Source organism: Aureococcus anophagefferens (genome assembly GCF_000186865.1).
Source record: "Aureococcus anophagefferens unplaced genomic scaffold AURANscaffold_4, whole genome shotgun sequence".
NCBI classification, from domain to species: Eukaryota; class Pelagophyceae; order Pelagomonadales; family Pelagomonadaceae; genus Aureococcus; species Aureococcus anophagefferens.
Genome location: NW_008705564.1, coordinates 1,285,315 through 1,310,437, shown reverse-complemented (window position 1 = coordinate 1,310,437; position 25,123 = coordinate 1,285,315). Strand labels below are relative to the sequence as shown.

The 25,123-nt window shown below is 73.1% G+C and overlaps 6 protein-coding genes across 6 annotated transcripts; 3 read left to right on the top strand and 3 right to left on the bottom strand.

Moving 5' to 3' along the window:
• Positions 1 to 5,232: 5,232 nt before the first annotated feature.
• AURANDRAFT_62139 (hypothetical protein) lies at positions 5,233 to 7,161 on the bottom strand (the record flags this gene model as incomplete). The annotated part of the gene is made up of 1 exon (XM_009036048.1): positions 5,233 to 7,161. One exon carries the CDS (start codon positions 7,159 to 7,161, stop codon positions 5,233 to 5,235), a length of 1,929 nt encoding a protein of 642 aa, XP_009034296.1.
• Positions 7,162 to 8,280: 1,119 nt separating this feature from the next.
• AURANDRAFT_71018 (hypothetical protein) lies at positions 8,281 to 9,960 on the top strand (the record flags this gene model as incomplete). The annotated part of the gene is made up of 2 exons (XM_009036378.1): positions 8,281 to 8,846; positions 9,352 to 9,960. 2 exons carry the CDS (start codon positions 8,281 to 8,283, stop codon positions 9,731 to 9,733), a joined length of 948 nt encoding a protein of 315 aa, XP_009034626.1.
• A 58-nt stretch (positions 9,961 to 10,018) lies between these two features.
• AURANDRAFT_36529 (hypothetical protein) lies at positions 10,019 to 11,181 on the top strand (the record flags this gene model as incomplete). The annotated part of the gene is made up of 3 exons (XM_009036379.1): positions 10,019 to 10,298; positions 10,558 to 10,813; positions 11,014 to 11,181. Coding segments are annotated over 2 exons (402 nt in total), but the record flags the coding sequence as incomplete, so codon positions are not given.
• AURANDRAFT_71017 (hypothetical protein) lies at positions 11,158 to 12,460 on the top strand (the record flags this gene model as incomplete). The annotated part of the gene is made up of 2 exons (XM_009036380.1): positions 11,158 to 11,835; positions 12,030 to 12,460. 2 exons carry the CDS (start codon positions 11,564 to 11,566, stop codon positions 12,406 to 12,408), a joined length of 651 nt encoding a protein of 216 aa, XP_009034628.1.
• A 2,384-nt stretch (positions 12,461 to 14,844) lies between these two features.
• AURANDRAFT_62136 (hypothetical protein) lies at positions 14,845 to 15,891 on the bottom strand (the record flags this gene model as incomplete). The annotated part of the gene is made up of 1 exon (XM_009036047.1): positions 14,845 to 15,891. The coding sequence occupies one exon, from the start codon at positions 15,889 to 15,891 to the stop codon at positions 14,845 to 14,847; it is 1,047 nt and encodes a 348-aa protein (XP_009034295.1).
• A 1,461-nt stretch (positions 15,892 to 17,352) lies between these two features.
• On the bottom strand, positions 17,353 to 17,982 carry AURANDRAFT_22111 (hypothetical protein; the record flags this gene model as incomplete). Its single annotated transcript, XM_009036046.1, has 1 exon — positions 17,353 to 17,982. One exon carries the CDS (start codon positions 17,980 to 17,982, stop codon positions 17,353 to 17,355), a length of 630 nt encoding a protein of 209 aa, XP_009034294.1.
• Between the last annotated feature and the right edge of the window lie 7,141 nt (positions 17,983 to 25,123).

Below are 25,123 nucleotides of genomic sequence, written 5' to 3'. Positions count from 1 at the left end.
GACGTTGACGGCCAGAAAGGGCGTCCCGGGCCGCCGCGCAAAGTCGCGCGTGCCCGCCGCCTCCGCCCGCAGGAGCGGCGCGAGCCAGTCCTGGTCCGGGCAGCCCAGCGCCGACGCGTAGTTCCAGCCGTCGCCGGGCCTGTGTGGAATTCAAATCTTCAACCCGACTTCAATGTGAGCGTATGCGACAGTTTTGACGCAAGATCTTCGGCTGTGCTTCGAGAACTCGACGAGAGCAATCGATTCGTCCAAAAATCAGCCGAATCGACTTCGATTTGACCGAGCTAGAGAATTCTGAAGTTTGGTCAGGACCACCCAATCCGGTGGTTGAATTCCACACAGCCCCGGGCCCCTGCACGAGCGTCCGCGACGCCGCGAACCGCGCGCCGAGCGCCGCGGCCTCGCGCGCGTCGCAGGCGGCGTCGCGCGCCGGGGCGTCGCCCCGCACGTCCGACGCCCAGGCGAGGAGCCCGTTGCCGTCGAGGGGCTCGGGCCCGTTCGCGCCGGGCACGCGCGGCCGGCCCCAGAGCAGGTGCCGGCGCGCCAGGAAGTCGCCGAAGGCGCAGACACGGGGGGCGACGCCATAGTCTTCCACGAAGTGGCGCGCCCGTCGCCGGCGCACGAGGGCGACGCCGCCGTCGAGCGCGCCCACGGCGACGTCGAGCCACGCGCGCGCCTTCAAAAGGAGCGCCGCGCGCCACGCGTCGCCGTAGGTCCCGTCGGCGCAGGGCGCCGCGCCGCGGATGACCAGCGTCCCGCCCGGGGCGAGGGCCCGGAGCCCGGCCTCGGCGGCGACGACCGCGCTGCAGTCGAGGCCGCGGCCGTCGACGAGGACGACGCGGTGCGGGCCGCGCTCGACGCCGCCGCAGCCCGCGCGGGCGACGTCGCCGCCCTCGGCGAGCGCCGCCAGGAGCGGCGCGACGTCGCCCGTCGCGACGAGGGGCAGCGCCGCGCCGCCGCAGGCGAAGCCGCCGACGGCGTCCGCGGCGGCGAGGACCGCCGCGGCGGCGGGCGCCGCGCACGCGTCGCGGCCGCAGGCGACGGCGCCGACGTCCCGCCCGGCGGCGCGAGCGATCAAGGTCTCCAGCCCCTCCCGCAGCAGCGACCGGCTCGCGCAGGCCGCGTCGCCGCCGCAGTCCGGGAAGACCGCGGCGCCGTCGCCGAGGCCGGCGACGGCGCTGGCCGCGCAGGCCTGCAGCGGCGCGTCCGACGCGTCGTCGACGCTGCAGCGCAGCTCCGCCTCGCCGCCGATGGGCAGCGACACCTCGAAGACGTCCGCGCTCGTGACGGCGAGCAGCGCGAGGGGCAGCCGCACCATCGGGTCTATTAGAACAACACCAGTTCAACAATCGGTGCAAAAAGCTCGAGAGCCAGCGTCGCCGTCGGCTTCACGACGAGCGGCGCCTTCCGGTCGGCCATGCCGTCGACGCGCCGCCGCATGACGCTCCACGTCCTCCCGCCGCACCTCGAGGCCGCGCGCGAGGAGATCGACGCGGGCGCGGCGCTGCTCTGCGACGTGCGCGAGCCCGGCGAGTGGGCGAGCGCCCACCTCGCGTCGGCGATCCACGTGCCCCTCAGCGGCCTCCAGAGCGGCCGGTGCCCGCCGGAGGTTTTGGACGCGACGAAGCGGCTCTACCTCCACTGCGCGGCGGGCATCCGCGTGCACCCGGCGAACGAGCTCCTCCGGGGCATGGGCTGCGACGACGTCGTGCCCCTCGACGAGGGCGCGGGCGAGCTCTACCAGCTCGGCTTCGACAAGCTCGCGGACCCGGAGTGAGGAAGGACCGCCGGCGCGGACTTTTATTAAGTGAGTTCGAGGACGTCGGGGTCGACGTCGACGCGGAGCTCGTCGCGGAGCGCGGCGCCGAGGCCCGCGCTTCGCAGCGCCGCGGCGACGTCGTCGTAGTTCGTGAGCCGCTCGCGCTGCGTCGCGTTGCCCGCGCGCTTCGCGTACTTGGCCTGCGGCGCCTCCCGCGCGCCGCCGAGGCCGAGGAAGGGGAAGACGCGGCCCCGCCAGAGGTCCGGGCGCCGGAGCAGGTCCTCGTAGTAGACCACGAGGAGCGGCAGCCGGTTGTTCCGCGCGACGACGGGCACCTCCGCCCGCAGCCACGCGAGCTCCTCCGCCGCGGCCCGGACGCCGGCGACGGCGGCGCCGACGTCGACGGCCGCGGCGCCGACGCGCTGGCAGGCCTCGCCCGGCGCGCACGCGTGCTTCGCGCCGAAGAGCGCCGACGCGCGGCGCGCGAGCCAGAGGTCGAGCGGATTCTTGCGCAGGAACAGGATGGTCCGCGCGGGGCCCTCGGCCGTGCGCGCCGCGAGGGCCCGCGCGAGCGTCCGCAGCGCGCCCTTGAGGCGCGCGCGCCGGCCGGCCTCGTTGCGCGACCCGTCGCTCGCCCAGCGCGGCCGCACGTTCATGCGCAGCAATCGCGGCGCGAGGAGCTTGCCGCCGAGGCGCACCGTGGCGCAGCCGTCGAAGGCATCTCGACGACTTTTTGCTTCTGCACGCGCGCTCTCAAAGGCCGCGTACTGCGCCGCGGGACGCGACAGGTTCCCAAAGTCGAGCGGCTCTCCGAGGTGGCCCAGCAGCTTCTCGTGGCGCGACACGACGCAGGGCTGGGCGCGGATCGTCTCGTCGAAGAAGCTCGAGCCGCAGCGCGCGCAGGCGATGCCCAGCCAGAGCTGGAAGATCATCAGCCCCACATCGGGCAGTCAAGACATCGGGCAGCCTTTTGAAGGTTCAAGGAGAGGCACTTTGAAGTTTTAGCGTGCTCAGGCGACGACGACGATCTTGTGGGCGCGGGCGAACTTGAGGAGCGTCTGCTTGTGGTGGCCCCGGGTGAGGACGACCTTGTTGGGCATGGCGGCGTCGACGACCCAGGCCTCGAAGGCGTCGAAGACGTCGCCGCCGCGGTCGAGGACGTCGAGGTCCACGGCGCCGCTGAAGCCCGCGAGCTGGCGCCGCGGCGGGCGGCTCTTGCCCTCGCAGACCATGACACGGTACACGCCGTCGAGGAGCCAGAAGCGCGCCACCGTGACGTCCATGCCCGGCTCGAGCGTCGCGTCGACGCAGCCGTGGACCTTGTCCTCGAAGTGTCGCGCGGGCGCGGGCGCTCCGACGCCGCCCTCGGCGACGCAGAGGCACGCGGGCGCGACGCCCGCGTTCCAGGCCATGAAGGAGCCCGCGTCGTGCTCGAGCCAGTCGGCCAGGAGCGGCGCGCCGCAGCCCAGGAGCTTGCAGACGAGCATCGTCACCGCGGCGTCGACGTCCGCGTCGCGCGCCACGGGGAACCCCTCGTCGGCGAGGCGCGTCAAGGCGACGTAGGGCCACGTGCCGTAGTCGCGCGCGATCTCCGGCCCGCAGCGCACGGCGAGCGCGTCGAGGTTCTCCGTCTCGATGATCGACTTCAGCGCGACGTAGAGCCGGTTGCTCCGGTTATCGGCGTCCGGCTCCGACGCGAGGTTCGCGAAGGGGTGCTCCATGGTGCGGTCCTCGACGATGGTCGCCTCGTCGGCGCCCGCGGCGCGGCCCAGGAGCTCGCTCAGGCTGACGGTTTCGACGACCGCGGCGAACGTCTTCGCGACCGCCGCGCCGTCGTACGGCGTTTCTCCCGGCGGCGCGTCGCCGATGACGCCGACCTTGGCGCGCCGCAGGACCTGGCGGCAATAGGCGCGGCCCAGCGCCGCTTTCAGCTGGGCCACGGCGCGGGCCCAGTCCTGGCCGCCGTAGACGAGCTCGAGGTCCGAGCGGCCGGACCGGCGGAACCTGGGCAGCACAAGAGTGATTCAACGTCGCTTCAAAGTGAGTGTTCCGCGCTTGCGCGTTCCGGAAAAAGCATTCACGCTCCGAGACCGTTCCGAGAGATGATCGCTCGTCCCAAAATCAGCCGGAACGAGTGGAAAACGGCCGAGATCGGAGCCTTTGAAGTTGGGAATTTCGCTCTCTTTTCCTGCCCTGGGCGGAACGCGGCCGCGAAGTCCTGCGCGCCGACGAGGGACTTGGACGAGATGCCCCCGAAGGGCGACCCGACGACCTCGAAATTCTCCGGCGTCGCCCAGAACACGACGGGCAGCGCGCAGTGCTGGGCCAGCACGGCCGCGAGCGCGCCGTCGGCCGACGTCGGCTGCGTCGCGACGACGACGTCGCAGGACGCGCGCGCGCGCTCCAGCGACGCCCGGAGCGTCCGGTCGTCGGCGACGCGCTCGTCGGGGCCGTTGAGCGCGATCATGGCGTGGCCCTCGTCGCGGCAGAGCGCCTTGACGAAGGCGTGGCAGCGCGCGCGCATCTCCTGGGCCCAGGCAAAGTCGAGGCACCGCTCCTGGCGCCGCTCGAGCACGAGCAGGCCCAGCTTCATGCCCGGCTTCAGCCGGAAGCGCGCGTTCTCCTGCGACGAGTGCATCGTGAGGAACACCATGGCTCGCTTGCTTGCGCGCGAGGCTGCCCTTTGAAAATGCGAGTTGAGGTTCAATGATGCACTTTGCATTTCTTTAGTTCGGGCTGCCCCGCGCAGTCTGGCAGCCAGCCCTCGTCCTCCTCCCCGACCCGAGGAGCGACCGCGTCCGGCGCTCTTCATGCACGGCGCGGAGGCCAGCCTCGAGCTCTAGTGTGTTCGAGGTGACGTCCATGTCCGTTTCGCGTTTCGGACGGGCGCGGCGAGTATGGTTAGCTCTGAGCCGTCGGCGTTCCTTCGGAGGCACCGAGGGAGCCTCGGCCCCGCGCCGGTCCTCGACGGCGGTGTGCCGAAACTCCCGCCGATCCATCCGCTCGACACGTCGCCGCGCTCGGCCTTGAATCCCACCCGTCCGGGGGCACCGGCCCCCTACTTCTACCACACGCGGCGAGACGTGGGATTTCCTTCGATGGGGATGAGTCGCCCGGGGAGCCGGCACCGAGACGTCCACAAGCAGGCGGAGAAGGTGAACGTCGCCAGGGCGCGCTCGAAATACTCGACGAATTTCCGGAGGCAGGCCGAGGCGCACGCTCGCGCCGCGGCCGCGGAGGGCTACGTCCCGCGGCCGCCGAAGCGCGGGCGGGAGGAGACGCCGCAGAGCCGACGACGGCGGCGGCGGGCCTTCGAGAGCGTCATTCGCGAGAAGGAGGCCCTGGCGCGCGAAGCCGAGCGCATGGCCGCCGTCGCGCGAAGCGAGCGCGAGCTCCTGCGGTGCGGGCCCGTGGGGCCCCTGGGGCTCCCTCGCCGCGCGCACCAAAGTAGGCTGGTCTCCTAATCCCCGGCGTTATTCGAAGCCGAGCTCGTCGAGGACGGCCCGCCGCTCCGCGATGGACGCGAGCATCGACGCGTCCCGCGCCGCGTAGGTCGCCACGCAGAACCCCTCGTCGTCGCAGACGCCGTCGGCGAGGAGCCCGTCCGCCGCCGCGGCCCGCCACGCCAGCAGCGGCCCGTCGCAGAGGCCCGGCCGGTGCACCGTCTCGCAGTCGGCGTTGACGTCGTCGACGATGACCGTCGCGTTTTCGCGCGCGAGCGCGCTCAACAGCCGCACGTCGCAGTCCGCGGGCTCGAAGTCGTGGCCGCCGTCGACGAAGACGACGTCGCACTCCAGGGGCCGCAGCGAGCCCGGGCGCCGGAGCCGGTTCCCGAACTCGAGGAGCCCCGCGAGGCTCTTGCAGCTGTCGCCGACGTGGAGCTCGAGGCTCTGGCCCGGGAAGGACCGCCGCAACACGTCGAGGCCCACGTGCACGGCCGCCAGGTGCCCGACGTCGAAGGCCATGACGTCCGCGCCCGCGCTCAAAGCCGCGGACGCCGAGTAGCCCGCGTTGAAGCCCGTCTCGCAGTGGAGCGGCCGGTCGCCCGGGGCCATCCGCGCCGCCGCCGCGGCGACGGCGTCGCGGATGGCTTTCTGCTTCCGGGGCTTGTCGAGCGACCCGCCGACGCGCGTCTCGAAGGGCGCGACGACGCGGCGCAGCGCGTCGAGGTCCGGGAACCCCGACGTCGCCTCCGGCGCCTCGTCCCAGCCGAGGGGCACGGCGAAGGCCGTCGGCGCCGTCGCCGACGCGCCGGCCTGTCCGACTTGCGCGTGCGCCGTCAGGACCACGGGCGCGGCGTCGTTCGCGCCGTCGCCGCCCGCCGCGCGCGTCGTGAAGACGCGGACGGCGTCGACGAGCGCCTCGAGCCGCCGTCGCACGATGGGCGCGCCGACGCGGAGCCGGGCCGTCGGCGCCGCCGCGGAGAGGCCGACGCAGCCCAGCAGGACGCCGACGTCGTTCTCCTCGTGGCTGCCGAGGTGGACGCAGCCGTCGAGGTCGCCGACGGCGACGCCGAGCGTCCGCGCCGCGCGCGCCGCGACGCGCGGGTCGTAGCGGAAGACGAGGTCCAGGTCGCCGTCGAGGAGGCGGCCCGCGGCGACGCGCGCGCCCTGGCGGCCGTCCGCGCCCGCGACGCCGACGCGGAGCCAGGGCGTCCGCGTCGGGTCGTCCGGCGCCGCGCAGGCGTCGGGCATGTCCAGGAGGCGGTGCTTGCGCCCGTCGGACGCGCAGGCCTCGCCGGCGCGGTCGATCGGGCCAGCGGTCGCGACGAGCGCGTGCCGGAGCGCGGTCAGCGGGCCGCGCGCGGCGCCCGTGGCGGCGTCGCGGACCTGGGCGTAGACCACGTAGGCCGCGGGCCGCAGGCCGAAGACCGTGAGGGGCTCCGCGCGCGCGAGCGCGACGGCCGTGACCATCTTCGCCGGCGCCGCGCCGCCGGCCCGCTCGGCCATGACGACGACGCAGACGACGCCGTCCGCGCCGACCTCGAACGGTTCGTCCAACCGCCAGCGGAGCACGAGGGCGTCGGACCGCGACACGGCCGCGGGCGGCTCCAATAGGACCCGCGGGCCCCGTTCGCCGCCGCCGACGCCGACGTGGACCTGCGGTGCGTCTTCGTGGACTCGGCCGAAGAAGGCGGCGTTGAACGACGGCGACGCGCCGACGTCGGCGTCGATCAACGCCTGGAGGTGCGCGGCGCAGTCGGCGAAGACGTCGGCATCCTCGGGCGACGCGTCCCGGCAGACGATCTCCGCCGCGAGCCGCGGCTCCGTGTCCGCCGGGCCGACCTTGATGAGCACGGCGTCGTCGCCGACCTGCGCCGCGACCCAGCGGTGGTCCAGGTAGTCGCTGAGCGGCTCGTGGAGCGCATGCGCGCACGCCAGCGACAGCCAGAGCAGGCGCATGGGCTCTCGTTAGGGGCTGCCCATCGTGGCGAGGTTGGACATCGAGCTCAACACAGTTGGCTCAACAAACTTGTTTTTCCTTTTGGCGTGTGGTATGACTTGTTCGCGGCCACCGATCTAAGCGCGCCGTCGAGCACCATGTCCTGCGGTTTCTGCGCGCCGGAGGGCGCCGTCGCCGACGTGGAGCCGCATGCGCTCTTTGCCGACGAGCACCTGTCGACCTTGACGGACACATTGACGGGCACGCTGCTGCAGTACGGCGACGCCGGCTACGACGCCGCGCGGCTCGGCACGGTCTGGGCGCACGAGGAGTGCCTGAAGGGCGGCCGCGAGAAGTTCTCGCCCGAGACGCACCCGACGGAGACGTGGAACCTGGATTCCTGCGAGTTCCCCGCGGCGATCTGCGTCGTCGCGGGCGTTCCGGACGTCCAGGCTTGCGTTCGCTACTGCGCGGCGAGCGGCGAGCGCCTGGCCGTCGCCGGCGGCCGCCACAGCCACACGTGCATGGCGCAGGACGCCTTCGTCGTCGACCTCCAGAAGCTGCGCTCCGCGAAGCTGGAGAAGACCGACGGCGGGCAAGCGTTCCTGCGCTGCGGCGGCGGCGCGCTGAACGGCGACGCGCACAAGGCGCTGGACCAGAGCGGCTACGGCATGACCCTGGGCCACCACCCGGGCACGGGCCTGGGAGGTCTCGTGCAGCAGGGCGGCCACGGGCCCCTGGAGAAACTGTACGGTCTGTCCATCGACGCGTGGGTCGAGGCGACCGTCGTCACGGCCGACGGCGCGTCTCGGACGGCGTCGGCGACGGAGCACCCGGACCTCTTCTGGGCGCTCCGCGGCGGCTGCGGGAACTTCGGCGTCGTGACGGAGTTCGTCTTCGAGCTCATGCCGTTCAACCAGTACCTCCCGAGCCTCCAGCGCGTGCACCTGCCCGTGCCCGTGCTCTGCCCGTCGCGCTTTGACGTCATCCGCGGCTGGCGCGACATGTGCGGGGTCGCCCCGCGGAACGTGTCGCCGCTGCTCATCGTCACGCCGACGCCGCTCATCGAGCTGACCTACGCCATCGCGCCGGACGACACCGTCGAGACGCTGAAACAGGAGACGTACACGGGTTGGGGCATGCCCGTCGTCGTCGAACTCACGACGCGCTGCTACGTCCACGAGATCTCCTGGGACATCCTGGGCCCCTCGTCCGACGCGAACCTCGCGGGCAACTACTACCCGACGTCCGCGCTGCTGGCCAAGTTCCCGGACGAGGCCTGCGCGATCGTCGCGGACCGCGTCGCGCGCGCGCCGAACGCCGACTGCGGCGTCATCTGCAACCAGCTCGGCGGCAAGGCCGCGGAGGTGCCCAAGGACGCGACGGCGGTCTACCACCGCGACGCCGGGTTCTGGCTCATCATCAACGCGGGCTGGAAGGGGTCGCTCTTCGCGTCCGAGGCCGACGAGCGCGACAAGGCCGTCGCCTGGGCGAAGGGCCTCCGCGACGCGCTGTTGCCCTACGCCATCGGCCGCTACGGCGCGCTCTCGCAGGACGCGGCCGACGGCTGGAACGACGCCTGCGGCCAGGATCCGCTCGCCATGGCGTCCTGGGGCGCGAACTACGGCAGGCTCCGCGAGCTCAAGGCCAAGTATGACCCGACGAACCTCTTCCGCATCAACCACAACATCGAGCCCCGACTAAAGTAGCGCGCCGATGTCGGGCGTCCAGGGGACGCTCGGCGGCTCGGCGAATCGCAATCGCACGGCGGCGGGCAGCTCGCGGAAGCTGTCGTAGCCGTCCGTGCGGACGAGCTTCGTCGGCCAGTGCGACGTCGTGACGCCGTCCTCGAAGGCCGCGCGGCGCGCGGCCCGGACCTCCGGCGGACAGAGGCGCGCGGGGACCATGCACTGGAACGAGCAGCAGCGCGCGAGCTCGTCCGCCGGCGGCGGGTCCGCGGAGCGCGACGGCGTCGACGCGTGCACGAGCCGCGAGTCCCAGAGGAGCAGGTCGCCCTTCCTCAGCAGGCAGCAGACGGCGTCGCGCTCGCAGATCGGGTCCGGCCGCGGCAGCTCGAAGTAGTCGTCGCCGCCGTTCGCCTCGAGCTCCGGCCCGAAGGCCTCCGCGAGCCGCGGGAAGACACTGCGGTGCGACCCGGCGACGAGCACGTTGCCGCCGCCGCCCTCGACGACGTCCGTGAGCGCCACGAGGCCCTGGACCATCTCGAAGCCGCCGCCGCGGCGCGCGTCCTGGTCCACGTGCAGCCACCCGTCGGCGGTCCGCGCGCCCGGCCGCCACGCGCAGCAGCCGTCGAAGGACGCGACCATGGGCTCGTCCTCCGCCGCGCGCCACACGGCGCGGAACGCCGCGGCGACGCGCGGCCGCGTGCGCACGAACCACTGCAGGTCCGAGTGGCCGACGTTGAACCAGGGCAGGATGCCCGTCGCGCCGACGCCGGGCGGCCACCGGTCGTCGGTCCACGTGGACGCGTCGCCGCGGTCGACGCCGCTGCCGAGGCCCTCGACGTGGTCCCAGAACTTGCCCACGGCGGCGTCGGCTTCCTCGGCCGTGAGCGCGTCGAAGACGACGTAGCCGTGCTCGTCGAGGTGGGCCAGCGCGTCGGCGTCGCCGGGCGCGAAGCGCGCACCTCGACGTAGCGCGGCGCGGCAAAGGTCGCCATCGTTCTCCAGGGGACGAGCGCGGCCGCGAGCGCGCGGCGCATGCACACGGTGTGTGTAGGAATAGGACTGCGATGCGCGCACAGCGACGCGATGCGCGGTCCGGCACGACTCGGCTTCGATTAATTGCCACAAGCCATCGCGAAGACAGGCAACACCAGATCAACACCGGCCGAAGCCGCTCTGCCAGTGACATGACGAAGCTTCGCCGCGCCTTCGCCTGCGCGGTCCTCGCCGTCGTCGCCCAGGCGGCATCGCCGAAGCGGCCCGCCACGGTCAACCTGAAGAAGCTCCCGAAGAACCGCACGTCGTCCGGGCCCACGGCCGCGAACGCGACGACCGGCGCCCTGGCCCTGTCGTCGAGCACGAAGCGCGCATCGGCGCTGCTGGCCCTCTTCCACGCCTGCATCTTCATGCCCCAGGCCTGCAGCCGGGTCCTCAACGCCGTGCTCGGCGGCCGCGGCGCCGGCGTCGCGCGGCTCTTCGACGGCGCGGCGCGCGCGGGCGACGAGGAGAATTCGTTCATCGACTACCGCGCGCCGGGCGCCGAGGGCGGCGTGGGCTGGGACGACGTCGTCGGCGCCGAGAGCGCCGTGCGCGAGCTGCGGCGGCTCATCGACGTCGTCGGGTCCCGCGAGGCCGCGACGCGCGCGCGGCGGTGCGGCGCGTCGGCGCCGCGGAACATCCTGCTCGTCGGGCCGCCGGGCACGGGCAAGACGCTGCTCGCGCGGGCCGCGGCGGAGTCGCTGGACGCGCCCTTACTGGTCGTCTCCGGCTCGGAGATGGTCAAGGGCAAGTACGCGGGCGTCGGCGTCGAGCGCGTGCGCCAGCTCTTCTCGGCCGCGCGGCGCGCGGCCGCGGCGGCGAAGCGGCGCGCGGCGCTCGTCTTCATCGACGAGATCGACTCCTGCGGCCGCGCGCGCGGCGGCGACAGCTCCGCCGTCGGCGCGGACCACGACAACACGCTGAACCAGCTGCTCGTGGAGCTGGACGGGTTCGGGGCAGGGCAGCAAAAGAGAGCGAACTTCCCAACTTCAAAGGCTCCGATCTCGGCCGTTGTCCACTCGTTTCGGCTGATTTTTGGACGAGCGATCATCTCTCGGCACGGTCTCGAAGCGTGGACGCTTTTTCCGGAACGCGCGCGCGCGGCACACTCACGTTGAAGCGACGTTGAATCACCCTTTTGCTGCCCAGGTTCGGCGCGCGCGACGACGGCGCGCCGCTCGTCGTCGTCCTCGCGGCGACGAACCGCGCGACGAGCCTGGACGCGGCCCTGCTCCGCAAGGGCCGCTTCGACAAGATCGTCGAGCTGCGCGCGCCGGACCTCGAGGGGCGGCGCAAGCTCTTCGACCACTACGTGGAGAAGCAGCTGAAAGCGGCCGCGGCGCGCGAGCTCTCCGTCGACGCCGGCGGCGCGACGGCCCTCGTGCGCGTCGTCGAGGCGGCGAACGGCACCCTGGCGTGCAAGGCCGTCGCGCCCAAGTGCGCCGCGGGCCACCGCTTCCGGGCGACGCTTCATAACGACACGCTCGCGACGACGGCCGCGACGGCCGCGGCGCTCGGCTGCCGCCGCGCGCCGCTCCGCGACGGCGCCGACGCGAAGCGCCTCGCCTTCACGGTCGCCCACGCCGGCGCCGCGCCGGAGGCCGACGACGCCGCGCTCCCCGCGGACCTCGCGGGCCTGTCGCCGGGTCTGGTCGGCGCGGACGTGCACGCGGTCGTCAACGAGGCGGCGCTGGGGGCCATGGCCGACGGCCGCTACGTCGCGACGCGGGCCGACTACCTGCGCGCCGTCGAGGACGTGCTCCTCGGCAAGCCCCTCGAGGACGATCTGGACGGCGCGCGCGAGTCGCCCGACTGGCGCGTCGCCGTCCACGAGGCGGGCCACGTGCTCGCGTCCTTCGTGCTCGAGGGCGTCGACGACGCGATCCGCGCGTCCGTGCGGCCGCGGGCCGGCGGCAGCCTCGGCGTCACGCTCCTCGGCGCGGACGACGCGAAATCCGTGACGCGCGCGCAGCTCCGGGCTGTGCCGAATTCAAATCTTCAACTCGACTTCAATGTGAGCGTACGCGACAGTTTCGACGCAGCCTCTTCGGCTGTGCTTCGAGAACTCGACGAGAGCAATCGATTCGTCCAAAAATCAGCCGAATCGACGATCGACTGATTCGATTTGTCAGGACCGCCCAAACCAGTGGTTGAATTCGGCACAGGCTCCGGGACCGCCTCGTGCTGCTCCTCGCGGGGCGCGCCGCGGAGTCGCACGTCTTCCGGGGCGACGTCTCGTCGGGCCCGAGCGACGACCTCATGAAGACGGCGGAGCTGGCCAAGGCCATCGTCGTCAACTTTGGCATGTCGGACCTCGGCGCCGCCGCGGCCGTCGGCGACGCCGACGACGCGGTCCGCGCGGAGCTCAGGCGCGCGGAGGACGCCGCGCGGGACCTGGTCCGCGACCACGACCGCACGCTGCGAAGCGTCGCGCGGGCCCTCGTGAAGCGGGAGACCCTCGACGGCGCGGCCCTCGGCGCGCTCTTCGCCGAGGACGGCGCGCCGCGCGCGCCGGACAGGGTCGCGAGCGCCGCGGCGGGGTAAGCGCCTGTGTACATTCGCCATCAGAGGTGTTTAAAAGTGTGATAAATTTGTCAAAAAAAAATTCGGGTGACGCCGTTCGAGACGCGCGCGGACCTGCGCAGGAGGCTTGCGAGCGATAAGCTTGGCTCTGTGTTTCTGCCTCTAGAGCTCTCAATCACCGGCCGTGGATTTCGTCTGATCGATCTTCGTCGAGAAACCTCCACGCCGGCCCGCGCTGTTTCCTCGGGGGGGGCTCAAGGACGCTTCGCTCCGTCCTTCTGCAGAACGTCGAAAGCCCCTGCTTCATCGACGCCGAAACCAACTTTCGCGCGCCCTTTTCGAACTAGTCCTTACAAAACTTGGCTAGGTATCCGAGCGGCCCTGGCATATCTTGGCCGAGCGCAGCCCTGAAATTGTACCGGGAATCACGTTTGTCATCGCTGCGCATGAACCCAGTGCCGGGCACGAGCCCGTATGGCAAGGTAGTTCGCAGTGCAGAGCTCAAGTGTTTGTTGCTCACAGGCGAGTTCGTCTACACGGGCAAGGCGAAGGGTAAGTCTTTCCTCTCCCGCATTGTCGACGTTCGGCAGCACGCTCAGCTGCCTCAAGACGAACGCGAGAAGTTTGCTCTGGATGGTCACACCGGTGAGTTTTTTCTAGCCCAGTGGTGTTCTGTTGTGGGAGATGATGACAAGAAATTCCCGACGAGCTCCATGAATGTCAGGCAGCGGGCTTTAACCGCCGGCTTAAAAGAAGTCGTGCTTTGGGGGGCTTATCCAGGGGGGTTCGTGCTTTGCTCAGACGCGTCTTGGTATCCTGTCGACTGCGTGCTAGGTGTGGCAGTTGTGTGGCCGATAGATGATGCTTGTGACAAGTTGGTGCCAGCTGCTGCATGGCATACCAGAACTCGTAGTTTGTTCTGTCGATACGATTAGGCGGAGAAAGTCGCGCGCGAAGTTGCCGCGGAGCTTCGGGACGTGCTCGCGAGCGTCGTGCATGCCAGATTCGTGCGCTCCCAGCGTAAAACTTGCACCACTCGTAGCGGCGGTCGCGGCGGGGTAGTACGTTCATTGGCAAGATATGGACATGCGCACGGGCGGAGATCGACACAGAGGACGGGGCTGCCCGTCCATGCTCTCCTTAACTCGGGAGAGCTAACTCGAATACACGATTGCTAAGTAAATTTGTGGATTTAGTTAGTTCATTTAGTTGGCCGATGGGGGGCACTCGAATGTAGAAAACCACCAAAAAGCCACAGGGTCGAATCGGAGAAAAAGCTTATGACCATCCTGTGGTTCCTCGAGCGAGGCGTGTCGCTCCTGCTCCCGGAACTCGCGGCGTCGGGTCGGCCGCTCGCTGTCGGGGCTGGTCGCGCCGCGGAGCCCGAAGGAAGGCGGCGGGGGGGACGTCCCGGTCGAGGCCGGCGCCGTCGAGGCGGAGGCCATCGCGCGGATCTAAATCCTACTCGCATGTATGAATACGGCCACTGGCAGTATGCACGTGCGGAGGACGCCGTTGAAAAGTCCGTGAACCTGAAGCTGCCGAATAACGTAACGCAACGCCCCACAGTTTCCAGCATGGCCGCCGAGGCCAAGCCCGGCTGGTCGTCGGCGCCCTGGCGGCCGAAGAAGGAGATCCGCGTGCCCGTCGTCGGTCGGCGGCCGCTGCGGCACCAGATCGAGGGCAAGGCGGCCAACGACGACTCGGTGAGCGACCTCATCGCCCAGAGCTCCGTCGGCTCGGCGTCGGCGTCGAGCTGGCTGGGCCTGAAGAAGTCGAGCGAGGCCGCGCGGGCCGTCCAGCCCGGCGACAGCGCGAGGCCCTTCTTCGCGGAGGCCGTGCCGGACAGCACGCCCCTGAGCCTGCGGGCCGCGCTCGAGCGGAAGAAAACGGCGACGCCGCACGGGCCCGCGGGGACGACGACCTACGCCATGCACCTGCGGTCCGCGGAGGCGCGGCACCAGCGCGAGGAGTTGCGGCGCGCCCAGGGCCCGACGGCGCACGCCGAGGAGCGCTTCGACGGCTGCGCGGGCCTGGCGACGAAATTGGGCGCCATGACGCGGACGCCGCAGGGCCGCGTCATCGCCTGGGACGACAAGCCCGTCGTCAACAACGGGCGGAAGAACGTCGAGTCGACGGCCGAGTACTGGGAGGAGCTGCCCGCGGGGCGGAAGCACTACCCGGGCATGGACGTCTACGACCGGACGCCCGACGGCCGCGTGCTCTCCTGGCCCGAGGCCGCCGACGCCGCGAGCGTGCGACCGACGGCGTCCTACAAGACGGTCCACGAGCGGCAGTACGACCGGCGCCCGCCGCCGCGGGACGACGCCAAGGACGCGGCGCTCGCCGCGACGCGCGCGCACCGCGCGTGCGATGGCCCGGAAGCTCGGCGCGATTTCGCGGACGCCGCCGGGCCGCGTCATCGGCTGGCTCCCCTCCGAGTAGTAGAGGCGCCTCCTATGTCTTCTTCTTACTCCCGAGGCTCCCGTGGCTGCCGAGGCTGCTGTGCCAGGAGCTCTCGTCGGGGAGGAGCGTCGCCATGGACCCGGCCGCGAAGTCGGAGCCGTCGTCGATGCCGACGACGGCCGCGCCCTCGCGCCTCGGCTTGACGATGGTCTTCTTCATGAAGAGGCGCTTGGCGACCGTCGTCCGCGCGCCCGTCTTCGGCTTGTCCTCGTCCTTCACCGGGGTCTTGTTGGAGCCCGGCAGCTTGAAGAAGCTCTTCTTGAACTGCGGCGTCTTCGCGCGGACGTCCTGCTCCGTCGCCTCCTGGCCCCAGAGCGCCAGGGCTTTGTCGCCGCGGGCCCCGTGCTTGGCCGGTGCCGTGTGGGGCCGCTTCGCGTCGGGCGACGCCGCGCCGTCGGCGCCCGGGGGCGCCTTCGCGGGGCTCCGGAGGCGGATCGCGCCGCGGCCGCGCGGGCCGTCGTCCCGCTTCGGCGTGCTCAGCGTCGCGCGCAACACGCCCGCCTTGTACTTGGCGTCCTCGATGTAGAGCTTCGACGCCGCGGAGAACTGCTTCGACTTCTGCGCCGCGAGCTGGCGCAACGACTGGCGCTTCTTCGCGAGCGTCGTGTCGAAGCGCAGCTTCGTCTCGTCGGGGATGACGGCGCTCCGGCTCGTGATCTCGTCGTAGAGGGGCGTCGGCGCGCGCCAGACGCCGCGGTCGGGCTTGTGCAGGCGGTGCCACTCCTTGCCGTAGGGCGTGAAGAACTCCATGGGCTTGTACTTGCGCATGCGCGCCTCGTAGTCGAGCTTCTCCTGCGGCGTGTGGAGCTCGGCCCACTCCTTGGGGTAGCGCTCGACGAGCGTCGGCTCCTTCTCGTTCTTGCTGTTGAAGCCGATGAGGCGCTCGAGGCGCTGGCGGTCGTCGTCGTAGATGTGCTGCGACACCTTGTCGCGCTGCGTGACCATGGCCATGCGCTTCCGGTCCCGCTCGTAGGGCTGCTCATGGTCAAAGTCCTTGGGCAGCGCGAGCTCCACGGGGGGCAGCACCTTCGGGGGCATGCCTTTTTTTGGGAGGAGGGGCGCCGGGCCGCCAACGCTCGAGTCACGGCGGCGCCATCACGGCGGAGAGCCGGGTGCAACAACGCGCGCCCCCTTCAACAACCTCGTCAACAACGAACGGCGCTCGAAGATATACGCCCGCAGCATCGGCGTGACAAAAGCTTCAATGAGGGCGCGATGGGCGTGTAAACGAGAGAGCAGTCCCTCTCGAGTGATGCGATAGCATGCACGCGACGACGCTGATCCTCGCCGCGGGCGCGGCGGCGCGGCGCGGCGGCCTCGTGTTCACGGACGCGCACGGCGGCAAGTGCGGCGTCCACGACGCCGCGGCGAAGTGGAACGCCATCGCGAGGCAGCGCAACAAGCACCGCCTCGACGTCTTCGTCTCCGGCATCGAGGGCGCGGGCCACCACGGCGCCGTCAACGGCTTCGTCGTGCCCATCGCGACGGCCGTCGCCGGCGTGCGCCACCCGCCGCCGATGAACCGCGAGAGCTGCGTCGAGAGCAACGAGATGCCCTACTTCGTCGCGCTGAACCACCTCCGGCGGCCCTGCCGCATGTACGCCATGGTCGGCTGGGAGTCCTACCCGAGCGACCGGCGCCTGTTCGTCAAGGACCGCCTCGCGGCGCTCTACGCGGGTCCCCGGTGCTTCCCCGACGTCTTCGGCGGGTGGCCGCCGAGCTGGCACGGCGCGAACCCGCTGGTGCCCGACGGCTGCTGGCGCTGCGGCTCCTGGCAGGCGACCCTCGAGGACCTCTACGCGCGCCTCCTCGCGTCGGACCGTTTGGACGCGCGCGTCCTGGCGTCGGCGATCTCGGGGCTGAAGACGCTGGTGCTCTGGCGCGACTTCGCGCGCGCGTCCTTCTCCCACGCGCACCTCGACGGCAAGGGCCGGGGCCACGCGCTCATGCTCGCGGCCCACGCCGCGGCCATGGCCCACGACGCGGCGCAACTGAACGCGTCGAGCTGGCGCGTGCTCCACTACGAGACGCTCGACGACTTCGCGAGCTACGTGGCCGCGGGCGTCGCGCTCGTCGACTTCCTGGGGCTGCCCGTCGTGCCGCCCTACGACACGGTCGACGGCGTGCGGGGCGCCTGCGCGGCGGCGCGGAACGCGACGTGGCGCGCGCCGTCGAAGCGGAAGGCGCTGCTCGCGCGGCACGCGACGAAATACTTCGACGACGTCGCCGAGGTCGACCGCTACTTCTCCCACAGGTGGGCCATCTTCGACGACCCGCGCTTCCAGCTCGTCCCCCACGGGAGGTCGACGCAGCGCGCGGACGCGTCGCCGCCGAACGGCACGCGCGCCGCGGACTGCCCGCCGCCGTCGCGCAACCCGTGCGAGAAGTGCCCCGCGACGCCCATCACGAACCGGTCCGCCGCGCGCTGGTGTTCGCACAACCCCGCGCTCGCGGACTGCTGCGAGCTGAAACGCGGGCGATAGTTAGGTCTAGTAAGGCTCAGTAGCGCCGCCCGCGGTCGAGCGCGTGCTCGATCTCGAGGATGCGCCGGCCGCGCTTCCGCGCGATGTCCTCGACGGACGCGAGGTTCGCCAAAGCGTCGAAGGTCGCGGCGACGTAGGAGTAGGGCGACCGGCGGCCGCGCGCCTTGATCGTGAAGGAGGAGAACCCGAGCTGCGTCATGATGGCCCGCCCCAGCGCGCCGCCGACCATGCCCTTGCCCGGGGGCACGGCGTAGATGTCGACGGTGCAGTTGTTGTGCTTGCCCCGGACGTCGTGGGCCAGCGCGACGTCGCGGTGCCGGTCGACGAAGCGGAGATCGGTCTTCGCGCGGCGGCTCGCGCGCGCGACGGCGTCCTGGGGGCTGTGGCCCTTGCCGAAGGCGAAGCCGCCGGCGCCCATGAGGTTGCCGACGGCGACGAGCGCGCGGTAGCGCATGATCGTGCCCCCGCGGACGACCTTCTGCACGCGGTCGATCTTCACGATCGTCTCCGCCCAGCGGCCCTCGGGCCCCGCGGGCTCGGGCTTGGGCTCCGGCGCGCGCGGCGCCGGGCCCCCCTCGAGGTCCTCGGGCCAGGTGAGGCCCGGCAGCTTCTTGGACCGGAGGATGCCGTACTGGTCGTTCTCCATGAGGTCCCGGCGGATCGTCTCGAGCGACGGCAGCTGCCGCTCCTCGACGACGCGCAGGATCTCCGCCAGGGGGTCCTCGCGCTTCTCCTCGTCGCTGAGCGGCGGGAGCGGCGCGTAGGGCGCGACGCCCCACGCGCACGAAACCGCGCGGTCGCCGATCTGCGCGCCGGCGCTCCGGAGGACCGCGAACGCGGCCGCCGCGGCCGCCTCGTCGGCGAAGACGAGCTGCGCGCGGCCGTTGAAGCGGCCCGAGCTCCGGCTCTTGAGGGCGAGGGACGCCGGGGCCGGGGCGCCGGCCAGGGTCTCCTCGAGGGCGCCGCGCAGCAGGTCCTCGGTGTTGAGCGCGAACGGCAGGTCCTTGAGCAGCACGACGGACGAGCGCCAGCGTTGACTTGTGTGCGCGGCGCCGGGGCGCGCGGCGAGCGCGAAGCGCCGCGCGGCGAGCATAACGTCGGCGCGCGGTGGCTGCTGGTGGCGCCGAGCAGCTCGCTGAGTGAGTGAGTGCACCTCCGAAGTGCTTTGTGCGCCGAGCTGATGTTTGACCACCGGCGCTTGATACGCCTGGCACGGTGCCTTTGACAACGCGGCCAGACTGCGCCTCTCGATGGCGGCAGCCCCGCTGTGATCGCATGGCGGCCGTGGAGAGCGCGCCCGGCGCGTACCCCGGCGACGGCGAGGTGTCGCCGCGGTCGGCCTGGCCCGCGGCGCCGGCGGGTGCCCCGGCCGACGTCGACGCGCTGCGCTCGGCCATGGGCAGCCGGAGCGGCACGCCGCGCCTCGCGCCCCTGGCCGCGTCGGCTCTGGGCGTCGTCGAGATCTTCCTCGAGGGCGTCGAGCGCGCGCTGGGCGCGCTGCCCGTGCCGAGCGACGCGACGCTCGCGGACTTAAGGACCATGATCTACAGCCACATCGACGTCCAGCTGCTGCCGCCTCGCTACGTCTTCCTGTCGATCGCGGGCGGCGGGCCCGTGCGGTCCCAGCGCGAGGCCTACCGGCGCGTGGCCGACTTTGGCCCGACGGTCGTGATCCGGCCCAAGACCATGCGCGGCGCGCTGCCCCGGGGCGGCCGCGAGCGCGCGATGCGGAAGGTGAAGCTGGCCATCGAGCAGTCGGCGTCGAGCGACGTCCACAGCTTCCACAGCGCGTCGCCGCCCATGCGCAGCGCCTGGGTCACGGGCGAGCCCCAGCGCATGGCGACGAGCCCCGTGCGCAAGAGGCCGCCCCTGGGCCGGCGGCCGGGCAAGAAGGCCGGCTCCGCGGCGTCGCGCGGCGGCACGGTCGTCACGGGCCAGGGCTCCGTGTCCACGGCCAAGAGCGAGCGGGAGCTGATACTCGAACAATACGACATCCAGGGCCTGGCCGAGGAGCTGAAGCGGCTCGTGGAGGTCGAGACGAACGCGGCCGCGCTGCGGCTGCAGGTCCGCGCGCGCATGCGCCTGGCCAAGGGCGCGGCGAAGCGCCAGGTCGAGTGGCTCGAGGAGCGGGCGGCGCGCGCGCGGCTCTCCGCGTCGCGCACGTCGGCCTTCCGGCGCACGCGGGAGACGGTCCTGGCGTCGAACCGCCTGGAGCGGACGTCGAACATGTACGGCGCGGGCGGCGCGGGCGAGGACGCGTTGTCCGCCGCGGGCTTCAGCCTCGGCCGCAAGCGCGGGCCGACGATGATCGGCGGCCGCGCGCCGAAGCGCCTGTCCATGGTGGAGAAGCTCAAGGCGCAGAACGAGGCCAAGGAGGAGGAGGCGCGGCTCAAGGCCGAGGCGGACGCCGCCGAGGCCGCGCGTCTCGCCGCGGAGAAGGAGGACCGCGAGAAGAAGAAGCGCGAGAAGAGCTTCCTCATGGACATCACGACGTGGCTGAAGAACGACATGGAGGCGGAGCGCCAGGAGCGGGCCGCGCAAAAGGCAAAGGAGAAGCTCGCGCTCGACAAGCTGCGCCGCGAGGCGGACCACGCCGCGGACTCCGCGGCGGCGCGCCTGGCCTTCCTGGACGCGGAGGTCCTCCTCGCGCGGCTCGCCGAGGAGGCGCGCGTCGCCGAGGAGGCGCGCGCCGCCGAGGAGGCGCGGCTGCGGGCGGAGGCGGAGGCGGCGCGGCTGCGGGCGCTCGCGGAGGCGCCCGCGCCGGCCGCGCTCGCGCCCGCGCCCGCGCCGGGGAGCCCGCTGCGCGAGGGCCCCGCGCCGGGGAGCCCCGGGTCGCCGCACCGGAGCCCCGGCGACGGCGGCGAGGTCCCGGGCTACGACATGGCCGGCGCGGAGGAGGAGGACGAGGAGGAGTCGTACGACGTCGTCGAGGACGAGGCCTCATTCGTGTCCATCGACGTCTCCGTGGACCCGGCGACGTCCTTCTACATGGCGGCCAAGTTCCACGGGCGGCGCTGCCTCTGCCGCGTCCGCGAGGGCGACGCGACCTTCGAGGTCGACGTCAAGCACAAGACGGACAACGACTGGACGCCGCAGCACGCGCTGCCGAAGAAGGACTACATGGCCGGCTCTTCCCTCGAGCCCGAGGAGCAGCGCAAGCTCGAGCGCGCCGTCGCCGCCTTCTTCTCCACGCTCACGCCCGACGCCGTCGAGATCCGCAAGGTGCGGAACAAGCGCGACGACCGCGACGCGACCAAGGTGGTCGACCGGAAGCTCGACCGCGTCGTCGCCAAGGGCCTCGTCGTCTCGAAGCGCAACTGCCTCTGCGTCGTGTCGCGGTCGCCCGAGGGCGGCTACGTCCTCGAACTGCTGCTGAGCGACATCCACAAGACGCTGAACAAGACGTTCGCGGAGGAGGACCTGGACTGGAACCACGGCGACATCGCGGGGCTCTCGTGGGAGCACGACGACCTCGCCATCGCGAACATCATCATCGACTCGCTGTCGCTGTCGGGGCCGGGCCGCCACGCGAAGATCAAGAGCTCCCTGCTCAAGCCGCCGCCGCCCAAGGCCAAGGTCGCGCGCCTGCCGTCGGAGCCGGAGTTCGTGCCCGTGCCGTCGCCGAAGCGCTCGCCGGAGAAGCCCGCGGCGCCGTCGCCGGAGCCCGCGGCGGCGGAGCCGGCCGTGGCACCGGCCGAGCCCGCGCCCGCGGAGCCCGCGCCCGCGGAGCCCGCGGAGCCCGCGCCGGCGGAGCCCGCCGAGGTCCCCGCCGAGGACGCCGCGGCGGCGGCCGCGGAGCCGGAGCCCGCGGCCGAGGTCCCCGCGGAGGACGTCGCCGCCGCGCCGGAGGTCGCCGCGCCGGCGCCGGAGCCCGCGGCCGCCGAGGTCCCGGCGGAGGACGCCGCGGCGGCCGCGCCGGAGCCCGCGGCGCCCGCGGAGGAGCCGCCCGCGGAGCTGCCCGTGGACATGTCGCGGCCGACGACGGGAGCGACGGACGCCACGGAGGCGAGCCTTGCCGACGACGGCGTCACGCTCGCGGAGCTCGGCATCGCGGAGCTCGTCGAGCCGCCGGCGGCCGCGGCCGCCGTCGAGGACGCGGTCGCCGCCGAGCCGGAGCCCGCGCCCGCGCGCGCCGAGGAGCCCGTCGAGGACGTCGTCGCCGCCGCCGCGCCGGAGCCCGCGCCGGCGGAGGAGCCCGTCGAGGACGTCGTCGTCGCCGAGCCCGAGGCCGCGCCCGCGCCCGCCGAGCCCGTCGAGGACGCGATCGTCGCCGAGCCGGAGCCCGCGCCCGCGCCCGCCGAGCCCGTCGAGGACGCGATCGCTGCCGAGCCGGAGCCCGCGCCCGCCGCCGCGGAGCCCGCGGCCGCCGCGGAGGAGCCCGCGGAGGAGCCCGCGGCCGCCGCGGAGGAGCCCGCCGCGGAGCCCGCGGAGGCGCCCCCGCCGGCGCCCGCGGACGTCGCGGCGGGCACGGCCGTCGGCGACCCGCTGGACCTCGGGGCGGCGCCCGCGCCGGCCCCGGGCGCCGCGGACGACGCGAGCTTCGCGTCGGGACAGAGCGGCATCGACCACATGATCGAGAAGTCCATCGAGGATTCGCTGAGCCACATCCTCGACGACGACAGCCTCATGTCGCTGGCGCCGGTGCCGGCGCCGGCCGCGGGCGACGGCGCGTCGCGGCCGACGACGGCCGGCGTCACCGAGTCGAGCGCGCCGTCGACGGCGCGGTCCGCGGGCGACCCCTCGAGGCCCGACACGCGCGCGTCGGCGACGGAGACGCCCCTCGGCGACTCGAGCCGGCCAGACACGGCGGAGACGCGCAAATCCTACGCCGAGAGCCAGGCGACGGACGCGACGGAGCCCCTCGACCCGTCGGACTTCCTCCTCTTCGACGCCGAGGAGAGCGCGCCCCAGAAGGCGCTGCGGCGGCTGAGCCAGGCGCCGGGCTTCGTCGCGGAGACGCCGGCCCAGTACCGCGTCCGCAAGCTCTCGCTCGTCGCGGCGCCGCCGCCGGCGCTCGCGGCGCCCAAGCCCGCGGATCCGACGGGCGCGGAGGAGCGGCCCGAGCAGCTCGCGCTGCGCCGCCTCTCGCAGGTCGGGCCGCCGCCCGCCGCGGCCGTCCCGCCGGCGGCCGTCGAGGAGAGCCCGGCGCAGCAGGCGCTTCGCCGCCTCTCGCAGATGCCCGCGGCCGCGCCGCCGGCGCCCCTCGAGGTCGCGCCGCCGGCCGACGACGACGCGTCCGTCGGGACGGCGGCGACGGCGCCCGAGGTGCCCCCGGAGACGCCGACGGCGCCGCTGCCCGAGGCGCTCCCGGAGACGGAGCCCCTCCCCGCCGTCGCGGAGCCGGCCGCCGCGGAGCCGGCCGCCGAGGAGCCGGCCGCCGAGGAGCCGGCCGCCGAGGATCCGGCGGCGGCGGTCGCCGCGGAGCCGGCCGCCGAGGAGCCCGCCGCCGTCGAGCCCGCCGCCGAGGGGGCCGCCGCGGCGCCGGTCGCCGAGGCGCCGACCGCGGAGCCGCCGGCGCCCGCGGCCGCGGAGCCGACGGCCGGCACCGCGGTCGCGGAGCCCGTCGCGCCCCCGGCGCCCGCCGCGGAGCCCGCTACCGAGGCCGCCGAGGCCGCCGAACCCGCGGACGCGCCCGCCGCGGCGCCGGCCGCGGCGCCCGCGGCGAAGCCCGCGCTGCAAAAGTCGCTGACGGAGTCCGCCGTGCGCAAGCTCAGCGTCGTGCCCATCAAGGTCCACGGGCGGCGCTGCCTCGCGACGGCCTACGAGGTCGACGGCAACGCGCTCCGCGTGACCATCGCGAGCGGCCGCGTCCTCGACACGGACATGCGGCTCGAGACGAAGGACCTCAACGCTTTGGGTTTCAGCGGCCTCGACGGCAAGGACCACGCGGAGAAGCTCGCGCTGACGCGCATGATCCTGTGCAACCTGGACGTCGGCGAGATGACCGGCGAGATGTTCCACCGCGAGATCCGCGACGTCGAGAGCCCCGCGCGCGCGCGGTCGATGCGGCGCGGGTCGTCGTTCGGCCCGCCGGGCGCCGCGCCGAGCCGGCCCGGCTCGCCGGACGGCCCGCGGCCGCCGAGCCGCGACAAGGAGTCGCGGGACGCGCTCCGCGCGTCGCTCCAGGCGCGGCCCGTGGGCTGCCCGCACGGGTCGCGGCGCCGCGGCGGCAACGTCGTCGCCATCGCGCGGCGCCACGCGATCGTCGGCGGCGCCAACGCCATGTGCTCCGTGCTCTCCGCGCGGCACCACGCCTACGACGTCGAGGTCATCCGCAAGGGGCGGCTGCTCAAGACGACGGTGAGCGTCGACGACCTCGAGGCCGCGCGCGCGCCGACGCTCCACGGCGACTCGACGTCCGAGGATAAGGCCGTCTTCGGCGAGTTCATCATCACCCACCTCGACGTCGTCGAGGACGGCGCCAAGCCCAGACTGACCTGCGTCCTCCCGGAGCCCGGGCCCGAGGCGTTCGTCGAGCCCGAGTCGTCCGCGGACGGGTCGCGCCCTCCGACGGCCGCGTCGTCGCGCCCGGCGACGGCGGAGGCGCCCGCGGCCGCGCCCGGCGGGTCGGCGCTCGGCGACGCTTTGGACCCGCCGTCGCCGGGCAAGCCCCTCGTGACGCTGAGCGTCAAGCTGCCGCTGCGGTCGCTGGCCAAGGTCTTCGCGAGAGGCGACGGCCTCGCGATCCGCGTCTTCTGCATGGGCAGCGACGGCCACGACGATTTGGAGGTCGACCCCGCGGCCTGGGCGGGCCACGTCGCCTACGGCGCCCTGGGCTCGCTGGCGAACGCCGAGGACCGCGTCGCGCTCGCGACGGCCGTCGTCGCCGCGCTCAAGCGCGACCCGGCCACGGACGCGCTCTTCCTCGACTTCGGCAGGCCCAAGTCGCGGCCGACGTCCCCGGCGAAGACGGCGAGCGGCCGCGAAGTCGTCGACACGCCCCACGGCGCCTTCGTGTCCGGCGAGGCCGTCTGCGCCACCGTCTCTCGCAACGACGACGGCTCCGCGCACGTCGAGGTCGTGCGCCCGTCGTCGAGCCACGGCGCGACGCTCCTCGAGACGGACCTGACGAAGGACGCCGTCGACGCGTTGCGGTCCGAGAGCGACCGCGAGCTCGCCGACGCCGTCGTCGGCGGCCTCAGCATCCGCGGCGACGAATTACAGTTCGACGGCGGCGGCGAGCAACCCGGGGGCGCCGACATCGCGTTCATCGACGTGCCCAAGGCCCCGGCGCCGGCGGCGGCCCCGGCGGCGGCGGCGGCCCCGGCGCCGGCGGCGGCCCCGGCGGCGGCGGCGGCCCCGGCGCCGGCGGCCGGCGCGCCGTCGCCGGACCGCACGCGCGTCAAGACCATGGGCGCCAAGGTCAACGACACGTTCCTCCTCTGCAACGTCTACGTCAACGACGACGACTCCGTCGAGGTCGACGCGACGAGCCTCAACTCGGCCCGGTCCGTGAGCGTCACCGTGCCCCCGGAGTCGCTCGGCGCCGACGGCGCGGCCCTCGCCAAGGCCGCGCAGGACGGGAGCCTCTCGCCGGACCAGGCGAACGCGCTCGCGGGCCTCGCCTTCGGCAAGGTCGCGGACGGCATCGCGCCCGCGGCGGCCGTCGAGCCGCCGCGGGTCGAGGTCGCGCCGCCGCCGACCATGGCGCCGCCCGTCGCCGCCGCCGTCGAGGAGCCGGCCGCGGACGTCGCGCCCGCGCCGACGATGGCGCCGCCCGTCGCCGTCGAGCCGGAGGTCGCCGCGCCGGAGCCGACGGCCGGCACGGCGGTCGCGGAGCCGGTCGG